Source organism: Bison bison, unplaced genomic scaffold, assembly GCF_000754665.1.
Source record: "Bison bison bison isolate TAMUID 2011002044 unplaced genomic scaffold, Bison_UMD1.0 scf7180017864516, whole genome shotgun sequence".
Classification (NCBI taxonomy): domain Eukaryota; kingdom Metazoa; phylum Chordata; class Mammalia; order Artiodactyla; family Bovidae; genus Bison; species Bison bison.
Genome location: NW_011495069.1, coordinates 5,616,611 through 5,630,814, shown reverse-complemented (window position 1 = coordinate 5,630,814; position 14,204 = coordinate 5,616,611). Strand labels below are relative to the sequence as shown.

Here is a 14,204-nt window from a genome sequence, read left to right as displayed (position 1 = left end):
GGATGGTATCACTGACTCAATGGACGTAAGTTTCGGTAGACTTTGGGAGTTGGTGATGGACAGGGAGGCCTGGCGCGCTGTGGTTCACAGGGTTGCAAAGAGTCGGACATGACTGAGCAACTGAACTGAACTGAAGGCATAGGAAGGGCCAGGCCGGGGGAGTCCCTCTCTCCTCCCCGTTGCTGACCCCCTGTGTGGGCCTGATTTGCCCTTCCCCTTCCAGGCTGCCCGGCAGCTCAGTCTGCTGAAGGTGAAGAAGAAGTGGCTCTTGCCGGCTTCCTGCAGCTTTTTCTTCGTGCTCTCTACGCTCATGACTGGCTGCTTCCTTTGGCAGTATTATCTCCCCAAGCTGAAGAGCGGTGAGTGCCAAGCCTCCTTGAGTTGCTCCCCGTCCCTGGAGGTCCCTGTGGGCTTTGGGCTGCTACTGCTGACCTGAGGGAGGACCACAGATTCAGACTCAGGAGCTCTGGCCTCCATGCGGACTCTAGCGCTCATGAACTGTGCACCTTTGGGCCGGTCTTGTGTTCCTTCTGTGCCTCGATGCCCTTCTGTGTAACCTGAGGATCCTAATGCCCCTGGGGTTTTCTTAAGCCACCGACTCTGGGGGGCTGCATAAAACTCAGGGTCCTCCCTCCCATAAAGTGTAGTTTCTCTTGCTCTGCCTTTAGCCCCCAGGGTGGAATCTCCAGGCTCTACCTCCCTTTAAAGGCACTCCTCCAGCTTCAGCTAAGACCCTGGGAGGAACATGTGCCGGTGTACGGGGACAGCAGCTGCCATTTCTTGACTCTGCATCCTGGGCTGGTTAAGGCTCAGCAAATGAACCTCCAGGGCAGGTAACACCCTGGCCCTCTGTTGCTATAGCAACCCCTGGGCCCATCGGCCTGCTGGGATCCCGGATGGTCCAGAGTCCCAGGTCTCTACTGCAGCTGGGGAGAATGTCTCTCTCTGTTTCTCTGAGTCATCCTGTGTTACAGATGCCAATGGCTCAACAAGGTGGCCTGGGCTCCCAGAATCCTGCAGATTTTTGCAGAAATGCCTCCTTTTATTTTCCTGCCAGCTTCTTCCTCTCCCAGCCAACCCTTTCTTTCTAGAGTAAATTCCTTTATCAAGGGCTTCTTAGTCCCTCTAGCAAACAGTCCCCGAGTGGGTAGGTTGGCCTGTTCTCCAGGGCCGTGCTTCTCAAACTATCAAACTACCAGTCTGTGGCAGACCAGCCTTATGAAATACATTAAAAAATGAATTATATTAGGGAAATAAATGAAAAAGAAAGACTGCAAAATAGAAGCCCAGGTTTTCAGTAATTAGTTTCAACATTCACAAGATTACTCTGAGAAACTGCTATAAAAGTTTCTAAATGTTTTCTTTCCAATTTTGTACGTAATTTGTCACAAATGGGAAACAGTTTATGGAACTCTCCTGGGTCCACTAACTACAGTGATCTGCGTCCTCATCCTCACATAGGCATCACCTGAGAGGTTGTTATTAATAACAATGTGGATGAAGTTGTTGAGAGATCTTCTGAGGGTTTGTGATTTTCCTGCTTGGGACCCTGTCATCTGATGCTGGGTAACAAACCACCTAAACCCACTGGCTTCAAACAGAGTGATTGATCATTTCTCGTGATTCTATGCGCTGGCTGGCAGTTCTCCTGCTGGTCTAACCTGGGTTCTCCAATGCAAGCAAGTTCTGTGGACCTCTCCCCCATGTGGATTTTCCCTCTCAAGGTCGCTATCCCAGGCTTGTCCACGAGAGGGAAGTGTTCCAAAGCAGCAAAGGCAGATTAAGGTCTAGCTTTGGGAGGTGCACAATCAATTCAACCTCATTCTTTCGGCCAAAACAAGTCACGCAGCCCCTCTGATTCAGGAAGTGGGAGGGTCTCAAGAGCTTGTGGCCACAGTGAACCTCCATCAGGGAGCCTTCTCCCAGTTCTGGGTGGTCTTGGGAGGCAGTGGAAGGTTTATTTAAGTGAACCTTTTTTATTTTTGAAGCACCTCACCAGACACAAGACCTGCTGGCACATTTAAAAAAAAATAATTTTTATTGTTTTTGGCTGCGTTACACAGTCTACAGAATCTTCGTTCCCCAATCAGGGCTCGAACCTGCGCCCCCTGCAGTGGAAGTGCAAGCTTAACCACTGGACCACTAGGGAAGTCCCTGGAAGGTTTAGGAAAAGGTGGTTCTTATACTCTTGGGGGGTTCTCACAATCTTAGCACCCCACACCGTCCTTAAAGGATGCGGGGAGGTCTGGGGGCCGTAGAGATGGTCTCAAGCCTGAATCATGTCCTGCCAACTTCCATACCTTCCCTCTGAGGGTGCAAGGAAGCATACGCCAGGACAAAAGCAGAATGGGACTCAAACCCAGATGCCCGGATGCACTGCTCTGGGGATGGAATGAGTCCTTCCTGGTAGTTTAAGCCTGGAGCCTCAGCAGGGACCTGAATCCACTTCTCCATTCAGATATATAATCAGAGCTGGAGAAAGGGGGACAGATAGAGATGTTGCTATGGCTGCCCCTCAGAGGTGGGACCTAAGTATACAGAGGGAGGAGGCTGGACATATGAGACAGAAGGGCTGCCAATGGGCACCTGTGGCCTGACTTGTCTCTCGAAGGCCAAGCCGCAGGTGGTGAGTGTGGGACTGTGCTGTCTCCTCCCAGGCAGGCTCTGCCCTTTGCTCTTGACTGCCCAGTGCTGGTACCTTGTGGTGAGGGGGTGCCAGCTTGGAGGGCTGGCCCTAGGGCATGAGCCTGGCACTTGCTGCCACCTTCCCCCTCCTCAACGATGACCCCTAGACTCCTGATCTCTGTCCTTCACTCATTTTGTGATGTTCCCTCCAGGTTCCTTGGGACCAGAGGTGACCTCTGCCCCCGTGAGGATGTGTCCCCAGCACCCTGAGCCTGTGCCCCTGGCCCACCCCCTCCCCGTGTTGAAGGAGGCCCTGGAAAAGGTCAGTGATGGCCCAGGAGAGAACTGACCGTGTGGGCTAGGCCAGGCTGGGGAGGGAGGGCACACCCTCTGCACTGGGGTTGCATCCATTATTCAACATACAATTCTCGAGCACTCGTTCTGTCCTACATACCAGTGTTATGGCAGAAAGAAGACACTGTCCTGCTCTGAAGGAGCTACTAGTCTGGAGTGAGGAGAACAGTCAATATAATAAACATTTATCACAAGAGCAAGAGTGAGGACAGGGCAAGTTTAGGGGTCACAGGACTTGGAGTCACGGAAGGCTTCTGGAGGAAGTGGTGTCTAAACTGAGAGCTGAGCAGGTAGGAGATACCCAGAGGATATGTGTGTATATAGTAAGGGAGCTTGGGGGTGTGAAGGGTGTGCGCCAGATAGAGGGAACAGCATGTGCAAAGGCCCAGAGGCAGCAGAATCAGTATGAGACACATGTAGAGAATTACGAGGAAATTCAGTTTATTGGGGGCCATACATGGCGGTGGAGAAAGATGAGGTGGGGAGGATCACAGAGCCATTGTAATATGATTAAAGACGCTCCATGAAATTAAAAGACGCTTGCTCCTTGGAAAAAAAGCTATGACAAACCTGCTGCTGCTGCTAAGTCGCTTCAGTCGTGTCCGACTCTGTTCGACCCCATAGACGGCAACCCACCAGGCTCCCCTGTCCCTGGGATTCTCCAGGCAAGAACACTGGAGTGGGTTGCCATTTCCTTCTCCAATGCATGAAAGTGAAAAGTGGAAGTGAAGTCGCTCAGTCGTGTCTGACTCTTCGAGACCCCATGGACTGAAGCCTACCAGGCTCCTCCATCCATGGGATTTTCTAGGCAAAAGTACTGGAGTGGGGTGCCATTGCCTTCTCCGATGACAAATCTAGACAGTGTATTAAAAAGTAGAGATGTCGCTTTGCCGACAAAGGTCCATCTAGTCAAAGCTATGGCTTTTCCAGTAGTCATGTATAGATGTGAGAGTTGGACCATAAAGAAGTCTGAGCACCAAAGAATTGATGCTTTCTAATTGTGGGGCTGGAAAAGACTCTTGAGAGTTCCTTGGACTGCAAAGAGATCAAACCAGTCAGTCCTAAAGGAAATCAACCCTGAATTCTCATTGGAAGGACTGATGCTGAAGCTGAAGCTACAATATTTTGGCCACCTGATGTGAAGAGCCAACTCATTGGAAAAGACCTTGATGCTGGGAAAGATGGAAGGCAAAAGGAGAAGGGGGTGGCAGAGGATGAGATAGATAGCATCACCGACTCAATAGACATGAATTTGAGCAAACTCTGGGAGATAGTGAAGGACAGGGGAGCCTGGTGTGCTGCAGTCCTTGGGGTCGTAAAGAGTTGGACACAACTCAGCAACTGAACAAGAACAAGAACAACCCCACATTACACTTACCATTGCAGGATGGCCGACACTAGAGGGCGCTGTCAGTCAGGTCTAGTCTGTGCCATCGAGACCCCACTCACTGGGGTCACACATCTTCAAGCAGTCAGTTCAGTTGCTCAGTCGTGTCCGCTCTTTGTGACCCCATGGACTGCAGCACGCCAGGCCTCCCTGTCCATCACCAACTCCCGGAGCTTGCTCAAACTCATGTCCATCCAGTCGGTGATGCCATCCAACTATCTCATCCTCTGTCGTCCCCTTTTCTTCCTGCCCTTCATTCTTTCCCAGCATCAGGGTATTTTCCAATGAGTCAGCATTTTGCATCAGGTGGCCAAAGTATTGGAGCTTCAGCTTCAGCATCATCCTTCTGACGAATATTCAGGAGTGATTTCCTTTACGATTGACTAGTTTGATCTCACCTTAACAGACATAAAGATCAGAAAGTGGAATCTAGAAAAATGATACAGACGAACTAATTTGCAAAGCAGAAATAGAGACATAGACTTTGAGTACAAACCAAACATATGGATACCAAGGAGGATAAAGGGGATGGGATGAACAGGGAGACTGGCATTGGCATGTATACTCTACTGTGTGTAAAATAGATAAGTAGTGAAAACCTACTGTATAGCACAGGGAACTCTACTCAGTGCTCTGCGGTGACCTAAATGGGAAGGAAATGCAAAAAAGAGGGAGTATATGTATACATATGGAGAAGGACATGGCAACCCACTCCAGTGTTCTTGCCTGGAGAATCCCAGGGACGGGGGAGCCTGGTGGGCTGCCGTCTATGGGGTCACACAGAGTCGGACACGACTGAAGTGACTTAGCAGCAGCAGCATGTCTAGGTATGGCTGATTCACTTTGCTGTACTGCAGAAACTAACCCAACATTGTAAAGCAACTATACCCTAATACATTTTTTTTTAAAAAAGGAGTGTATATGCAGCAGTCTGGGGGTGGCGGCAATGGGGAAGGGTTTGAAATTCGGTCTGTGGGACAGATGAAGGAAAGGAGGGTGACGTGTTCATGTAAGAGCAGGCGTGGGCCAGCGCAGAGAGACACAATCCCTGCCTGCAAATACACAAGAAGCTTTTGTGAGGGAGACAGAGCAGAAGGCTGCTATTTGCCTCCCAGGGGTGATACTAATTAGAAACAATACGGCAACAATAATAACTGTAGCTGCCTTCTCCTGAGAACCTGGCAAACGCCTTGCAGCATGCTAACTTCCCTTTGTGTTATCACCTTGTGAAGCCCTAGCCAAAGAGGAGGAAACTGCGGCAAAGTTAGCACAGGTGGAGTTCCCGGGTGGTCCAGTGGTTAAGAATCCGCCTGCCAATGCAGGAGACGTGGTCCAGGAAGACCCCACAGGCCCGGGAGCAACAGAGCCCATGTGCCTAGAGCCCATCCTCCCCAACTAGAGAGGCCGCCGCAGCGAGAAGCCAGAGCACCGCAACTAGAGAAAGCCCTCCCGACCACAGGGACCCAGTGCAGCCAAAAATACATAAATTAGAGGAAAAGTTAGTCCAGGGGTGGAAACTACAGGTAGACTGAACTCAGTTCAGGAGATGTCAGATCTCTTGGCCAGGAGATGCTGGAATGAGCATGGGGTTCCAATCCCGATTTCCCCCAGCCATGAGCCACTGGGGCAAGTCGCTTCATATCTCAGATTTTCTCACCTGTAAAGTGGGGCGGAAATCAGCACTGACTTATTATGAGGATTAAGCGAGACAAGGTATGAACATCATTTTGTATTGTGTCTTGACACATTCTAAATGTCCAATAAGTGTTAGCAGTTAATCATCATTAAACTTCATCACTGAAAATAATGAACTATTAATATTTCCAACAAATGTTCAAAGAGAGCATTAGGGGCCCTCTACAAATACTGAATTCTCCAATGCTAGGGGTCAGACGAGGCTTTTGCTGTTGTTTAGTTGCTGAGTTGTATCTGACTCCTTGTGACTCCATGGACTGCTCTGTCCATGGGATTTCCCAAGAATACTGGAGTGGGTTGCCATTTTCTTCTCCAGGGGATCTTTCTGACCCAGGGCTCGAACCCACATCTCCTGCACTGCAGGCAGATTCTTTACTGCTGAGCCACCAGGGAAAGCCCTGGATGAGGCCTACTGAAGGCTTTCTAGGGCATCAGACAAGGGTTTGGTTAGATCAGTGGTCTTAACCCCTCCTTCCTCTTATATATTTCCAAGGAAATGTTTCTTTGAACGAAAATGTTATGAGGAAACTTTACATACAAAACAGATTCCAGGGGATCTGCTCTGATTGCAGCTGAGTGGTGGCCAACCCCACGGGACATAGTTTGACAGCCTGAGGTCTGGAGGCTCACTGGGGCTCCCTTCCAGCCACTGGCAGGGAGAACAGAGGGGAGCGAGACAGGGCGTGCTGTGTGCAGGGGGTGGAAGGGCCTGGTGGGGAGAAGGACACGTGTGCTCTAAGCCGCCCGCTCCTCTCTCCCCAGGTGGGCCGGATCCTCCGCCAGGCCCTGTCTGCCCCGGGCCTGGCTGCCATGTCTGCAGTTGTCATCCACAATGACACCGTGCTCTGGACTGGGAACTTTGGGAAGAAGAATGGTTCAGACCCAGCTTCTGGGCCCCCCAACGAGTACACCATGTACCGGTCAGCTGGGGGACCACCAGGGTCTGTGGCGGGGCCGAGGGATGGGATGACGAGGGGCACTTGGGAGGCAGGAGGACTCATGAGAATTATGACTGGGTGAGGGGGCGCGGATCTGAGCTACCAGGGCCCTTTCTTAAGCCTTGGCAATTTCATAGATGAGGAGACTGAGGTCCAGAGTGGACCAGTGAGTGCCTAACATCACATCACAGGGTAACAGGTCAGGAAGGAATCCCTTCTGGAGAGTCCTTAGCCCCAAAGCTCCCAAACTAGAAAAGACCCCCTTGTGTTCCACCCTACCCCCCTCTATGTGACACAAAGGAGCTGTAACCAGTTCCTGGGTCCTCCAGCCAGGTTTCCGACAGCCAGCAGCAGTGGCCCGGATGGAAGCAACATGGAACACACCCTCAGTCTCCCCCCCACCCGGTGCTGCCTGTGGGATCCTCGGCCCTCACGGTGTGAAGTGAATACATTCGCTGCCAGGGATACTTGTGAGGGTTCCAGGGGTTCCAGTCAGGCTGCAGCTGCTATGTGCCAGCCAGGGGGCAACAATTATATTTGCTATCACCTACTGAGGGCTTCTCTGTAGCTTAGTGATAAAGAATCTGCTTGCCAAGCAGAAGACATGGGTTTGGTCCCTGGGTCAGGAAGATCCCATTGAGAAGGAAATGGCAATCCACTCCAGTATTCTTGTCTGGGAAATCCCATGGACACAGGAGCCTAGTGGGTTACAGTCCATAGCGTCGCAGGTCGGACACGACTGAGCGACTAGACAAAAAGAAATCACCTACTGGGCACTTACTACCTGCCAGGTATGTTGCTAAGTACCTTGCATGCATAATCTTGTTCAAACCTTTCTAAAATCCATGAAACAAGACAATGAAATTACATCTCAGAAAAGTCTAGTATTTTTTTCTAAGGCAACTCAGCTGGCGAGAGACAGAGGTATGATCCCAACCCGGGTCTGTCCCAGAGTGGGGAGTTCCTGGTGAGGGCCTGGTGTCGGGGAGATGCTCATGGTGTCCATCTGGCCCTGCCTCATTGCCTGTGCTATGTTCTCAAGCATCTCAATGGCATTCCACAGAGGCTTGTGGATTTCCACCTGAGACGGTGAATAAGAGTGGGCTCAGTGCTTTCCTGGGCTTGTCAGCTGGCTCAGTGGGTAAAGAATCTGGCTGCAACGCAGGAGATGCAGAAGACACAAGTTTGATCCCTGGGTCAGGAAGATCCCCTGGTGGAGGGCATGGCAACCCACCCCAGTATTCTTGCCTGGAGAATCCCATGGAGAGAGGAGCCTGGCAGGCTACAGCCCACGGAGTCACAAAGAGATGCAACTGAAGCGGCTGAGCTCACATACACACAACGCTTTCCTGATTATACCAGAAAGTCGGAGGCTGGGGGTACAGGGTGGAGGTGGATTGTGGAGCCAATGATGCCCACTGAACCCTTGTGCCTCTCACTGTCCAGAATCTCCAGTGTCTCCAAGATCTTTCCTGTCCTGATGCTGTACCGCCTATGGGAAGAGGGCATCGTGGCCTCTCTAGATGACCCTCTGGAGCGGTACGCCAGCGCTTTCACCATTAACAACCCATTGGGTATGGCATCAGCCTCCCAACAAAGGAGTCTGGTGGATGGGCTGGAGGAGGTGGGCCCAGCCCCAAGGCCTTCACCCGTCACCCTCCGAAGGATGGCCAGCCAGCTGTCAGGTGAGTGGCTCTGAACTTGATCTGCTGCTGCTGCTGCTAAGTCGCTTCAGTCGTGTCCAACTCTGTGTGACCCCATAGATGGCAGCCCACCAGGCTCCCCCGTCCCTGGGATTCTCCAGGCAAGAACACTGGAGTGGGTTGCCATTTCCTTCTCCCATGCATAAAAGTGAAAAGTGAAAATGAAGTCGCTCAGTCGTGTCTGACTCTTCGCGACCCCGTGGACTACAGCCTACCAGGCTCCTCCGTCCATGGGATTTTCCAGGCAAGAGTACTGGAGCAGAGTTGCCATTGCCTTTTCCAATGATCTAGCTTAGCCCAAACCATTTCAGGTGGGGGCACCAAGAAGCATGTTCTCACCCAGCCAGGCTGGGCCCACTCTCTGCTCTGTTTCCACGTGTAATGTACATATCACACAACATATATACATATACACATATATTATGTGTGTGTGTCTATGTATATATATGAATGTGCATCACGTATCTTTGGAAGGAAAGTAGAAATTAAACCATTGGTTTGCCTCCAGGGAGAGGAACTTGGTGGCTGGGGAGAAGAGGCGGGGTGGGGGACATTTTTCATTGTATACCCTTTGGTGTCTTTGGGATTTTGAATCATGTAAATGAATTATTTATTAAAAACTACATAAAATGAATAATGATAAAAGATGTCCTAACAAGACAAGATGAAGTCTCTACGGTGGAAGGGCAAGGGCAGGCTGGGATGCTGGAAGACAAAAGCCAGTGGATAGGAATTGGGGAGGAATGGGTGGGAGGGAGTCTGTGATCTGTGGCGACTGCCCCAGCCAAGGGGAGAAGGCAGGCACCAAGTACACCACCCCAAAATGCCTTCTATTGTTCAAATTTTCAGTCATCAACCCATCTAGATGGTGGGAATGCATCACAAGTGCCTACTATTTCATCATTTGACAAAGTGTGTTCAGGCCTGAGGTCTCAATCTATGGACATGGCTGGTTTTCGCTCCCATTAGCAGAGGGTGAACCTGAGGCTCAGTCAGAAAATGGAACCTCCTGAAATTGCCTAGGCAGGAGAGGATCGGGGGAGGGTGGCCCAGTGGCTAAGGGCACAAGCACTGAAATTCCAACTCTGCCTCCTAGCTGTGTGATCTAGGGCAAGTCATGTAACCTCTCTGAGCCTTGTTTTTCTCCTCTGTAAAATGACTAGTTCGTGCTATTTTGGGGAATTAAGTGTGCTAATGAATGTCAAGCACTTAGCTGACAGCAGGTACTTTTCAAAGTAGCTCTGGTTATTACAGTCAGGGGTAGACCTAGGTTTATTGGGGCCTGATGCAATTTTGGGGTCCTTTTAAAAAATATTCCTGATAGCTCAGTTGGTAAAGAATCTGCCTGCAATGCAGGAGACTCTGGTTCAACTCCTGGGTCAAGAAGATCTGCTGGAGAAGGGATAGGCTACCCACTCCAGTAAGCTTGGGCTTCCCCTGAGGCTCAGCTGGTAAAGAATCTGCCCGCAATGTGGGAGACCTGGGTTCGATCCCTGGGTTGGGAAGATCCCCTGGAGAAGGACAAGTCTAACCCAATTCCAGTATTCTGGCCTGGAGAAATCCCTGGACTGTATAGTCCATGGGGTCGTGAAGAGTGGGACACAACTGAGCGACTTTCACTTTCACAATATTATAAATTCAAACTTAGATATAGGCCTTGGAAGGGGTCAGGCTTTTGCTCCATGAACCTCCTGTTAAATCCACTCCTGGTTATAACCCGAACCTAGGGCTCCCTCTAGGGGTACATTGTGGACTCTTCATCTATAGCCAAGGAACCCAGCACAGGGCTCCATGTTTGCGGTCATTTTAAAAACGCCCTACATGTCTTTTCTCAGTCCCGAAGGGACCAGCTGACCACAGGGCTGCCTGGATAACTTACAGGCTCCCAGTGTCTTTTATGATTGACCTTCACCCTAGTCTGGAGCTTTCTTCCATTCTGAGCTTTTCAGGCATTCTTAGTCAGGCCCTGCAACAACTCCCAGGGAGATCAAGGCAGGTGCTTCAGCCCACTTTACAGTGAGCAAATAGAGGCTCAGAGAGGTAAAGCACACGGTTTGTGGTCACACAGCAAGAAGTGCTAGAGTCAGCATTTAAACCCAGGACTTGGGACTTCAGCCCCCAGTTGTTCAGGCCAAAAGCCTGGGAGTTAGTTATCCCTGGAACCTCTCACTCCCATACCCTCCATATCCCTTCCAGTACCAAATTCTGTTGGCTCCACTATCAAAATATGTTCAGAACCCAACCCCTACTCACTCGTCCAATCCACCATCATTTAAACATGGACTTTTGCAAGTCTCCTTACAGGTTTCTCTGTTTGCCATTGCCCACCCGCCTCCGCCCCCCAAAGTCTGCTGTCACATAGCAGTCAAGCTACCCCGATAGATGTCAGATTATATCATTGCTCTGCTCAAACCCTTTAGCCCCGTCCCAATTAGAGAAGAGACCAAGTCCTTCTAGTATCCTATAGCACCCTACAGGTCTGGTGCCTGCACCTCCAATCTCTCTTATCTCCAAAGCCTCCCTTTTTCTCACTCCTCTCCAGCCACACTGGCTGTTTCCTGCTGATCCTCAAACATTCCCACCTCAGGGCCTTTGCATCTGCCGTTCCCTCTGCCTGAGACATTCTTTCCTCATCAAGTGTGTGGCTCACTTCCTCACCTCTTCCAGGTCTCACCTGCTCAAGGGTTGCTTTCCCTGTGATGCCTTCCTCTGACCACTTTGTATAAAATAACAACCCCTCCTTTCACACATGTAATTATTTCCCTCCATAGCACGAGTATTATTTGCTAGTCTGTCTCCTCTGCTAGAATGCAGACTCCGCATGGGCAGGGACTTTGTGTGGCTCACCCGAGTCCCAGCACCCAGAACAGCCTTTGGCACCAAGCAGATGCTTGAACACTATTGCTGAGTGAATGGATGGGAAGAATCCTAATCCTGCGAGCCTTCCCGTATTGTCACATCCAAAATAGAAAACCCCAAGTGGTCAGAGGAGTCAGTTCCACAAGACATATTTGGGCAGCAACCTCAAACACTTTAAGGAATCAAAGGTCTACGGTTGATGACAACCACGCTCAGCATTTTATTTCACTGAATCCTTACACCAGCCCCATGATGGGAATTATTTCCGTTCTGTTACAGATGAGGGGACTCTGGCTCAGAGAGGTTAAGTGGCTTGCCCAGCAAAACACTGGCAGGGGACTTCCCTGGTGGTCCAGTGGTTAAGACTCCATACTTGCATTGCAGGGGCATAGGTTCGATCCCCGGTTGGGAAACTAAGGATCCCACATGCTGCATAGTGCAGAGACAACAACAACCCAAAGGACACAAAACACGGGCAGGATTAGAGTCCATGCTAGAGGCTTTTTTTTTTAAAGCTAATTTTATGGTTATCTTTCAACCCATGGAAGGTGGGGGAGGGGTGCACCCAGGCCCCCCCCATCCCACCCTCAGCTGACCCAGCAAATCTGACCGTGGCTCCTCCCTAGGGCTGCCCCGAAGGCTCCGCTCCACTTCGCTGTTGTGGAGGGGCAGCACCCAGGAGGCCCTGAGCCTGCTCAAGGACGATGTGCTGGTGGCGGATCCAGGAACCAGGTGAGGGGTGAGCTCTGATGCCCCGCCAATGCCAGGAACCTCACAAGGGCACACACCCGTCCTGGGAGACAGCCCGTGTAACCATATCCTAGATGGTCAGAGCCAGGAAAGACCTCAGGGATGACTGACAACTCCTGTTCCACATTTGGGGAGACTGAGGTCCATGGACGGACGGCAGAGCAAGGCAGTGGGGGAGCCGGGCCCAGATCCAGCTCTGTTTGAATCTCTAATTCTTTCAATGAATCAACTCAACATTTATTGAGCACCAACTCTGTGCTTAGAATGTGCAAACCTGAGAAACAGCAGCGAACGGATCCACTTGGTGCCTCCTCATGGAGTTTGCATTTTTGCCAGTGAACATTCTTATTGCTAAACAGATAAACAACATAAATACAGCTTTTTCCAAGTGCTGGAAAATAAACGGGATGCTGATGGGATAGGGAGTGGAAAGCTGGGATAGCCACTGAACACAGAAGCTGGGCTCCTGGAGCAGTGGGGCTGTGAGCTGGACAGAGGACAGGGGGCACTCGCCTGCCTCAGATGCCCCCTTCTGGACCCTGGGCAAGTGCCCTTTTTCCAAATTTGCCCCTCTGCTTCTCCAAATCCTGAACCTCAGGGCCCACCTCTCTTACGGAAGAAAGGATCTAAGACTTAGCCGTCTGTAGGCTAGAGTCCTCCTTCCAGCTCTGACACTAACTTCCTGAGCAACCTTGGAGGAAGCATCTGCTTCTGTGAACTTCACTTCTCTTATCTGCAAAAAAAAAAAGAGCCTGGACTAGAGTTCAGGAATGTCTAATAGTATCTGTGCATTTTCACCCATTCCTGTGCCTTCCTGAGGCACTGTTTTAGAGATTCTGAAACAGCGTCTGCTCTGGGAAAGAAAGTGACATGAAGTCGTTCAGTCGTGTCCGACTCTTTGTGACCCCATGAACTGTAGCCCACCAGGCTCCTCCGTCCCTGGGATTTTCCAGACAAGGATACTGGAGTGGGTTGCCCTTTGGGAAAGAAAAGCGACTCCCTATTGATTATTGGTGTCTGCCATGGCTGGGAAGAAGGCGGTGAGATCTTGCCCCCTAGTTGCTATCCTTGAGCTACATGATCACTATCGTTACTTGCGCCACCCAATCCCAGCAATCCGAGGCTCATTTTCCTGATAAAGTAAATTATACTAATGTGTAAAGTAGATTTGTTTTACCACTTTCCCAGGTGCACTGCTAAGCCTAGGTCTCTGCCAATCTGCTGTGTGACCCTGGGCAATTCTCTGCCTCTCTCTGGGCCTTCCTCTTTCTGGAAGGAAGAATAAATACTGAGCTGTATTCAATGATCTCTGAAGTCTCTGCTAGGTCTGACCATCTCCGATGCCGTGAAGCGGGTTCCTTTCCTGTCCACCCGATGAAATGAAACTTGGAAGGCTTTTCAGACAATCCGAGCAGGTGGGAAGGGGTTATCTGGGGCCTGACGATGCCCATCCTAGGCTGCAGGCCAGCTTCCACCCTTCCTCTTCCAGGTGCCACTATAGCACGCTGGCCTTCTCGCTTCTGGCCCACGTCCTGGCAGCCCACACCGTCCAGGGTGACTACCAGCGCTGGATCTTGGAGAAGGTGCTGGAGCCATTGGGAATGGCAGACACGGGCTTCGACCTGACGCCTCCTGTGCGTGCCCGGTTGGCAGTGGGCTTTTATGGCAGTGGGCGGCTGGCACCTCTGTACGACCTGGGCTGGTACCGGCCGTCGGGCCAGATGTACTCCACCACCGCTGACCTGGCCAAGCTGGCCATGGTGCCCTGGGGGGTTGGGCCCCAGCGGCTCCTACGGCCAGACACGTCCAAGACGCTGCTGGCGCCACTGCTGGCCTGCCCGGGCGCCTACTTCGCCAACGAGACGGGCACGCCGTGGGAGGTCCACGCGGCAG

General features: G+C 51.2%; 1 protein-coding gene across 1 annotated transcript in view; it reads left to right on the top strand.

Annotated features, from left to right (window-relative positions):
• Positions 1-310: 310 nt before the first annotated feature.
• Positions 311-14,204, top strand: part of LACTBL1 (lactamase, beta-like 1) — a 15,703-nt gene continuing 1,809 nt past the window's right edge. The window contains exons 1-6 of the mRNA XM_010830241.1: positions 311-359; positions 2,838-2,947; positions 6,824-6,981; positions 8,446-8,684; positions 12,188-12,293; positions 13,801-14,191. Coding sequence (XP_010828543.1) covers positions 311-359; positions 2,838-2,947; positions 6,824-6,981; positions 8,446-8,684; positions 12,188-12,293; positions 13,801-14,191 — 1,053 coding nt within the window. The remainder of the gene's footprint in view (positions 360-2,837; positions 2,948-6,823; positions 6,982-8,445; positions 8,685-12,187; positions 12,294-13,800; positions 14,192-14,204) is intronic.